Source organism: Chiloscyllium plagiosum, chromosome 19, assembly GCF_004010195.1.
Source record: "Chiloscyllium plagiosum isolate BGI_BamShark_2017 chromosome 19, ASM401019v2, whole genome shotgun sequence".
NCBI classification, from domain to species: domain Eukaryota; kingdom Metazoa; phylum Chordata; class Chondrichthyes; order Orectolobiformes; family Hemiscylliidae; genus Chiloscyllium; species Chiloscyllium plagiosum.
In genome coordinates, this window is record NC_057728.1 from 41,363,235 (window position 1) to 41,372,885 (window position 9,651).

General features: G+C 44.3%; 1 protein-coding gene across 1 annotated transcript in view; it reads left to right on the forward strand.

Moving 5' to 3' along the window:
* Positions 1 to 8,878: 8,878 nt before the first annotated feature.
* Positions 8,879 to 9,651, forward strand: part of tmbim4 (transmembrane BAX inhibitor motif containing 4) — an 11,420-nt gene continuing 10,647 nt past the window's right edge. The window contains exon 1 of the mRNA XM_043709643.1: positions 8,879 to 9,288. Within this exon, the coding sequence (XP_043565578.1) occupies positions 9,201 to 9,288 (88 nt within the window). The 5' untranslated portion in view covers positions 8,879 to 9,200. The remainder of the gene's footprint in view (positions 9,289 to 9,651) is intronic.

Consider the following 9,651-nt stretch of genomic DNA (forward strand, 5'->3'; position numbering starts at 1 on the left):
CCCATTGTACTCTATGCTACTTTCTCCCCACCCCCACCCTCCTCTAGCTTATCTCTCCACGCTTCAGGCTCACTGTCTTTCTTCCTGATGAAGGGCTTTTGCTCGAAACGTCGATTTCGCTGCTCCTTGGATGCTGCCTGAACTGCTGTGCTCTTCCAGCACCACTAATCAAGAATCAAGCTTCCCCATGGGAGACTGGTTAGCAAGGTTAGATCTCACGGAATAAAGGGAGAACTAGCCATTTGGATACAGAACTGGCTCAAAGATAGAAGACAGAGGTTGGCGGCGGAGGGTTGTTTTTCAGAATGAAGGCCTGTGACCAGTGGAATGCCACAAGGGTCGATGCTGAGTCCTCTACTTTTTGTCATTTATGTAAATGATTTGGATCCGAGCATAAGTTTGCAGATGACACCCAAATTGGAGGTGTAGTGGACAGCGAAGAAGGTTACCTCAGATTACAATAGGGGGTATTGATCAGATGGGCCAATGGGCTGAGAAGTGGCAGATGGAGTTTAATTCAAATAAATGCAAGTTGCTGTATTTTGGGAAAGGAAATCTTAGAAGAACTTATACACTTATTGGTAACGTCCTCGGGAGTGTTGCTGAACAAAGAGACCTTGGAGTGCAGGTTCATAGCTCTTTGAAAGTGGAGTAGCAGGTAAATAGGATAGTGAAGAAAGCGTTTGATATGCTTTCTTTAATTGGTCAGAGTATTGAGTACAGGAGTTGGGAGGTCATGTTGCGGCTGTACAGGTCTGGTTTGGCCACTGTTGGAATATTGTGTACAGTTCTGGTCCCCTTCCTATCAGAAAGATGCTGTGAAACCTGAAAAGGTTCAGAAAAGATTTACAAGGATTCTGCCAGGTTTGGAGGATTTGAAGTATAAGGAGAGGCTGAACACGTTGGGGCTGTTTTCCCTGGAGTGTTGGAGGCTGAGAGGTGACCTCATAGATGTTTACAAAATTATGAGGGGCATGGATAGGATAAATAGACAATGTCTTTTCCCTGCGGTGGGGGAGTCCATATGGGAGAGCATAGGTTTAGGGTGAGAGGGGAAAGATATAAAAGAGACCTCAGGGGCATCTTTTTTACACAGAGAGTGGTACGTGTATGGAATGAGCTGCCAGAGGAAGTGGTGGAGGCTGGTACAATTGCAGCATTTAAAAGGCATTTGGATGGATATGAATAGGAACGGTTTGGAGGGATATGGGTTGGGTGCTAGCAGGTGGGACTAAATTGGGTTCGGATGTCTGGTCGGCATGGACGGGTTGGACCGAAGGATTTGTTCCCATGCTGTACATCTCTATGACTCTATGACTCGGCCCAACAAGTTCACACTGAACCTCCGAAGAGTAACCCACCCAGACCCATTCCCCCACCCTATATTTACCCCTGACTAATTCACCTAACACTATGGGCAATTTACCATAGCCAATTCACCTGACCTGCATATCCTTTGGATTGTGGGAGGAAACCAGAGCACCTGGAGGAAAGCCACGCAGACACAGGAAGGATGTGCAAACTCCACACAGACAGTTGCCTGAGGCAGAGGTAGAACATAGAACATAGTACAGGCCCTTCGGCCCTCAATGTTGTGCCGCCCTGTCATACTAATCTAAAGCCCATCCCACCTACACTATTCCATGTACATCCAAATGCCTGTCCAATGACGACTTAAATGCACTTAAACTTGACGAATCTACTACCGTTGCAGGCAAAGCATTCCATACTCTTACTACTCTCTGAGTAAAGAAACTACCTCTGACATCTGTCTTATACCTATCTCCCCTCACTTTAAAGTTGTGTCCCCTCGTGTTTGCCATTCCCATACTTGGAAAAAGGCTCTCCCTGTCCACCCTATCTAACCCTCTGATTATCTTGTACGTCTCTATTAAGTCACCTCTCAACCTTCTTCTCTCTAACGAGAAGAGCCTCAAGGCCCTCAGCCTTTCCTCATAAGACATTCCTTCTATACCAGGTAACATCCTAGTGAATCTCCTCTGCACCCTTTCTGAAGCTTCCACATCCTTCTTATAATGCGGTGACCAGAACTGTACACAATAGCTTTGGCAAATAGAGCTAAGGATAATCCAAAGGATTTTTATAAATACAATAAGGACAAAAGGATAACTAGGGAGAGAATAAGGCCCCTCAAAGATCAGCAAGGCAGCCTATGTGTGGAGCCACAGGAGATGGGGGAGATACTAAGCGAATTTACTGTGGAAAAGGACATGGAAGATTTAGTATGTAGGGAAATAGATGGTGACATCTTAAATATTACAGAGGAATTGGTGCTGAATATCTTGAAATGCATAAAAGTGGATAAATCCCCAGGACATAAGGTGTACCCTTAACTCTGTGGGAAGCTAAGCCCTGCTGAGATATTTGTATCATCGATAGTCACAGGTGAGGTGCGGGAAGACTGGAGATTGGCTAACGTGGTGCCACTGTTTAAGAAGGGTGGTAAGGGCAAGCCAGGGAACTATAGACCGGTGTGCCTGACATTGGTGGCAGGCAAGTTGTTGGAGGAAATCCTGAGGGACAGGATTTCCATGTATTCGGAAAGGCAAAGACTGATTGGGGATAGTCAGCATGGCTTTGTGCATGAGAAATCATGTCTCACAAATTTGACTGAGTTTTTTTGAAGAAGTAACAAAGAGGATTGATGAGGGCAAGACAGGTGGACGTGATCTATATGGACTTCAATAAGGTGTTTGACAAGCTTCTCCATGGGAGATTGGTTAGCAAGGTTAGATCTCACGGAATAAAGGGAGAACTAGCCATTTGGATACAGAACTGGTTCTAAGGTAGAAGACAGAGGGTGGCGGTGGAGGGTTGTTTTTCAGACTGGAGGCCTGTGACCAATGGAGTGCCACAAGGATCGGTGCAGAGTCCTCTACATTTTTGTCATTTATATAAATGATTTGGACGTGAACCTAGGGGTATAGTTAGTAAGTTTTCAGATGACACCAGAATTGGAGGTGTAGTGGAGAATGAAGAAGTTTACCTCAGAGTACAAAGGGATCTTGATTAAATGGACAAATGGGCTGAAGAGTGGCAGATGGGGTTTAATTTAGATAAATGTGACATGCTGCAGTTTGAAAAAGCAAATCTTCCCAGGACCTACATACTTAATGGTAAGATCCTGGGGAGTGTTGCGGAACAAAGAAACCTTGGAGTGCAGGTTCATATTCCTTGAAAGTGAAGTTGCAAGTAGATAGGATAGTGAAGAAGGCGTTTGGTACGCTTTCCTTTATTGGTCAGAACATTGAGTATAGGAGTTGGGAGATTATATTGCGATGGGACAGGACATTAATTAGGCTATTTTAAAAATATTGCGTGTAATTCTGGTCTCCTTCCTATTGTAAGGATGTTGTGAAACTTGGAAGGTTTCAGAAAAGATTTACAAGAATGTTGCCACGGTTGGAGGATTTGAGCTCTTGGAAGAGGCCGAATAGGCTGGCACTGTTTTCCCTGGAGCGTGGAGGCTGAGTGATGACCTTATAGAGGCTTATAAAATCATGAGTGGCATGGATAGGATAAATAGAGAAAATCTTTTTCCTGGGATGGGGGAGTCCAGAACTAGAGGGCATAGGTTTAGGGTGAGAGAGGAAAGATATAAAAGAGACCTAAGGGGCAACTTTTTCACGCAGAGGGTCATGCATGTATGGAACTAGCTGCCGGAGGAAGTAGTGGAGGCTGGTATAATTTCAGCATTTAAAAGGCGCCTGGATAAGTATATGAGTAGGAAGGGTTTAAAGGGATATGGGCCGGGTGCTGGCAAATGGGACTGGATTAGGTTAGGATATCTAATTGACATGGACGAGTTGGGTCTGTTTCTGTGTTGTACATCTCTATGACTCTATAACTCATTACTTCTGTGCCTTTTCTAATTTCTTACTTTTAACATTTGAATCCACAACTTTTTATACCTTAGGATCTAGGTCATTCATGTATCTGGCGAAAAACTGTCTCTCCAATAAAGACAACATTCCCTTTGTCATTGCTCCCTGATACAAGGTTACCTCCAAGTTATATGCTTATTTGCTAATAATTTCTTATTCAAGTCTTTTATTTCAGGCAACAGACATAAACCCGCTCTTATCCACCATGCTACTGACCTGGTTAAAAATGGGTATTTTTAAGTGGTGTTTTTGTAAAATCTAAAAATGAAAGTTTGCTACTATGAAGTTCATTTCTCAATTTATTTCACTGCTATCCATTTCATGAAAATAATATTATTGAATTGCATTACTCATTGCATGAAAGGAAAACAACAATTTTGGACAATCTGCTTATTTGGTATTGTTACAAAAACATCAAAAATTTCTACTATGTACAAAATAAATTAGAAACATACAATACAGAAGCAGAAGTAGGCCATGATCATGGTCATCATGGCTGATCATCCAACTCAGTACCTTTTCCAGCTTTCTCCCATATCCTTTCATTCCTTTTGTCCTAAGTATATATAAAACTATATCTTATTTGAAAGTCTTCAATGTCTTGCCTAAACAGTTTCCTGTGTCAGGGAATTTTGCAGGTTCACCATTCTCTAGCTAAAGAAATTCTTCTCATCTTTGCTTTAAAAGACCGACCCCCACCGCCCGCCAATCCTTCAACTTGAATACTTCTTTTGGGCTCTCCAATCATCAGGAACATCCTTTGCATTTACCCTGTCTATTCCTGTCAGAGTTTTATCAGTTTCTATGTCATCCCTTCTCATTCTTCTAAATATAGTTCCAACCGATCTAATTTCTTTTCATCACTTCTCCCATGCCAGGGATCAGTCCAATAAGTCTCTGTTGCACTCCTTCCAAAACCAGAACATTATTGTTTAGTTAAGACCAAAATTGCACACAATACTCTAGCTATGGTGTCGCCAAGGCCCTGTACAATTGCAGCATGGCATCTTTGTTCCTCTGTGCAAAATCTCTCATTATGAAGTCCGTTATGGACGAGGCCAGACTCCCTCAAAACATTTCAAGAAAGTAGCCCAGATTCTAACTTTGCTAGTTGTTTTAAGCAAGTGTAACATAGATATTCCAGGAGGGATGCAGCTGGTCAAACCACATAGTTTTCAACAAAACAGAATTTATTTACAAGATTACTGAATGAAACACCTACAAAAGAGAACAGAATACTGAATAACTCCTATCTGAAAACCCAACAGATTATCCCAACTTAATGATCCTGTTCCAAATACTTGCAAAAATCCCCATAAACACTCCTTGGCACAAAAGGTAAAATTAAACACAGGGTCTTACAAGAGAGAGGTCAGTGAGAGAGAGAGCTAGCATGGATCTGCTTCTTTGTGTCCAGCAGATTGTATACCTGCCTGACTGCCTTCAGTGAATAGCCAGACTGCCAAAACCAAATCCAACCAGAGAAAAGCTGAGCTGGGAGAACTATCTACTCCCCTTTCATTGTACAAGTTTTTTTTTAAACTTAAAAGCCTTTTACCTGAGGCAGTATCTGTTAGCTATAATCAAACTGGCCCTAAAACCTTTCAAACTCAGACTTTTCTGAGTCTGTGTCTTTTATGACCTCCTGAAAAAAAAAGCAAGGACACCATAACCTTGTTAAAGGAGTAGCATCACCACAAGGCCAACATGCCATTTGTCTTCCTCACTGCCTGCTGCACCTACATGCTTATTTTCAGGGACTGGTATGCAAGGACACCCAGGTATTGTTGCACCTCCTCCTTTCCCAATAAATCAAAATTCAGAAAATAATCTGCCTTTCTGCTTTTGCTACAGAACTGGATAACCTCATATTTATCCACATTATATTTCAATCCAGCATGTATTTGGCCATCCATTAGATTACATTACATTAGATTACATTAGATTACATTACAGTGTGGAAACAGGCCCTTCGGCCCAACAAGTCCACACCGACCCGCCGAAGCGCAACCCACCCACACCCCTACATTTACCCCTTACCTAACACTACGGGCAATTTAGCATGGCCAATTCACCTTACCTGCACATCTTTGTGACTGTGGGAGGAAACGGGAGCACCTGGGGGAAACCCAAGCAGCCACGGGAAGAACGTGCAAACTCCACAAAGTCAGTCGCCTGAGGCGGGAATTGAACCCGGGTCTCTGGTGCTGTGAGGCAGCAGTGCTAACCACTGTGCCACCGTGCCGTCCACAGAGTCATCCAAATCACTCTGAAGTTTCACTGTATCCTTCTCACAGCTCATCCACCCAGCTTTGCATCGTCTGCAAACTTGGAAATATTACACTTAGTTCCCTCAGCTAAATCATTAATATAATTTTCTCTTCAAATCACATGTACCCTGTCATGACTCTTCAATTTCTTACAATAAACATTAAACGTTACAATAAACTTGACCCTGAGTCTTCAGAACTCTAGTAGATATAAGTTTAGCAATGTCAAAACTTTCATCATTAGATAATGCACACATTCCAGTTATTAGTCTGGTAAACCTTCTCTAAATTGCTTCCAACACATTTACATTATTCCCTACATAAGGTACCAATCCTGTAAACAATTCTCCAAATGGAGCCACCGCTATACCCTATACAACTGAAGCATATTTTCTCTATCTTGTATTCAATATCCCTCAAGATAAATGACGACATTTATGTGCTTTCTTAATTACTTTCTGTACTTGCATATTAACCTTATGTGATTCATGTATGAGGACACTGAGATCCCTGTACATCTCAAACTTACAAGTTTTCACCATTTAGATATGCTTCTTTTAATTCTTCTTGCCGAAATGGACAATTTCACATTTTCTCATATAAAACTCTATCTGCCAGATCTTTATCCACTCTTAACTTTTTTGTATTCTCCTGTCTTCCCGCAATAATTTGCAAGTGGTGACAGGGGTTGATCAAGTGGCAGCTTTGTTTCCGAGGATATTGAGTTTCTTGAGTGCTGTTGGAGCTGCAATCATCCATGTATTCCATCACACTCCCGATTTGTGCTTTGGTGGACATGATTTGTGGTGTCTGTAGATGAGTTTCTCGCCACAGAATTTGTAGCATTTTGATTTTTTTTACTATGATCCAAGATGGCGGTGGAGTAGAAGCACAGTGGAGGGCTCCTGCTCAGAGCTTATCTGCTGTGTTTGTTTTTATTATTTTTTTCTTCTTTCACTGTTTTCTTATTTTAATTGACTTACCTTCTTATGGCAGCATGGTAGCTCAGCGGTTAGCACCGGTGCCTCACATGGCCAGGGACCTGGGTTCAATTCCACCTTCAGGTGACTGTGTAGAGTTTGCACATTCTCCCTGTGGTTTCCTCTGGGTGCTCTGTTTCCCTCCCATACTCCAAAGATTTGCAGGTTAGGTGGATTTGCCATGTTAAATTGCCCATTGTGACCAGGGATGTGCAGGATATGTGGATTAGCTGTGGGAAATGCAGGGTTACAGGGATAGGGTAAGGGGTGGGTTGCTCTTCAGAGGATCGGTGTGGACTCAATGGGCCAAATGGCCTGCTTCCACACTGTTGCGATTCTATGATCTTGTGGAGAGTGAGTAGTGCAGTGTGGAGGAGAGTGATCACAGCGTGTGGGAGATCGAGCCATTGCAAGGAAAATGAGCCAAATATGGGAGCAGGAGAGATCCGCTGGTATCCAAGGCAGCATTGAGAGCGACAGCTTCAGGTTTCCTGGCATCTGCAGATTCGGCAAGCGCAGCGGAACTTGAATTTACCTTCTGGCGAGAGATCAGTCGTGGAGATAGCAGTGATGATGGCATTGCAGCTTAATCAGGTCTGGAGCATGGCAACGGTTAGGGGTGCAGATCAGGACTTTGGTGTTCAGCTAGAGGTACATAATACATAGGAGCAGAAATTAGGCCATTCAGCCCATCGAGTCTGCTCAACATTCAATCATGGCTGATATGTTTCTCAAGCCATTCTCCCGCTTTCTCCCAGTAAACCTTGATCATTAAGAACCTATCTTAGTCTTAAGTATACTCAATGACCTGGCCTCCACAGCCATCTGTGGCAATGAATTACATGGATTCATCACTCTCTGGCTGAAGAAGTTTCTCTTCATCTCCTTTCTAAAAGGTCTTTCCTTTACCCTAACGTCAGTTGCATGGCAGTGGTTGGGAGCCTAGAATTGGGGCTTTGGTGGTTGGAGATCAAGCCAAATGCACGAGGAGCAAGCCCAGAATGGCTGTGAGGGATATCCGCTGGCATTTGTGACAATGGTGAGTGCAATCAGCCCGAGGTCTCCTGGAGAGCAGTTCAAAACAGGGAGTGCAAACTCAGCATTTAGAAAAGACAGGGACAGTGAGGTCTGTAGATGCTGGAGATCAGAGTTGACAGTGTGTTGCTGGAAAAGCACAGCAGGTCAGGTAGCATCCGAGGAGCAGGAGAGTCCTCGTTTCGGGCTGGAGCCCTTCATCAGGAATGAGCATGGGGGAGTCTTGGGGATGGAGAGATAAATGGGGGGGCTGGGGAGAAGCAACACACTCTCAACTTAGAAAAGACAGTTGAACTTTTAACCTTATTTCTTTGCTTTTCTGTTTAATACTAAAGAGGATGTGACGTTCAACTTTTGTTTCTTTATTTCTGTACTTTATACTTAAGATTTTGTACCTAAGATAGGAATGACAACATATGCATTTGAGTACATATGACAATAAATTCTAATACGCTGTTGTAACCATATATACTTAAACAGCTAGTTCAAGTCAATTTCAGGTCAATGATCATTCCCAGGATGTTAATAGCGAATTTTATAATGCTTATGCAATTGAATGTCAAGGGAAATTAAAGTTCCAGGGCAATGACTCTTCTTCAGAATTGGGGAAAGATAAATGCAATTGGTGAGGAAGTGGAAGGTGCAGCACAAAGAAACAAAAGGGAAAGTCTGTGTAAAACGATAGGGTCCAGGTCAGAAATTAAATGATGAAATGTTTCACAGAGTGGGTTAGTGATGAATATAGCACACAAACAAAAGATGTGTCAAATTAAGGTGTAAATGGTTGCACTGCAGCTGTTAAAACGGAAGAAAGAATTTTTAAAAATCGAACCAACAAAGCAACAAACTGGAAGCATTGTAGCAGCGATAGTATTTTGCTTCAGTATTTGATTTGCTGGGTTTAGGGCGAGGTTAGGGAAGGCTGTGCTGCTCTGGGATCAGACTGCGCCACAGGGAAAGGTCAGCGGGTGACCTCGGAAGTAGTTATTGGGAATCTGTTGTTTTGGGAAATGATGGATCCCTATCCCCGATCGTCCATCGAAGATGATTTCAACTATGGCACCAGTGTGGCGTCGGCCAGTGTCGACATCCGCATGGGTAAGGGCACCGCAGCGGCACGGAGAGAGAGCGAGGGGCCCGGCCCGGCTTGGCCCAGCGGGGCAGGGGGCACGGAGAGAGAGAGAGGGGCCCGGCCCAGCGGGGCAGGGGGCACGGAGAGAGAGAGGGGCCCGGCCCGGCCCAGCGGGGCAGGGGGCACGGAGAGAGAGAGGGGCCCGGCCCGGCCCACCCGGCTTGGCCCAGCGGGGCAGGGGGCACGGAGAGAGAGAGAGGGGCCCGGCCCAGCGGGGCAGGGGGCACGGAGAGAGAGAGGGGCCCGGCCCGGCCCAGCGGGGCAGGGGGCACGGAGAGAGAGAGGGGCCCGGCCCGGCCCAGCGGGGCAGGGGGCACGGAGAGAGAGAG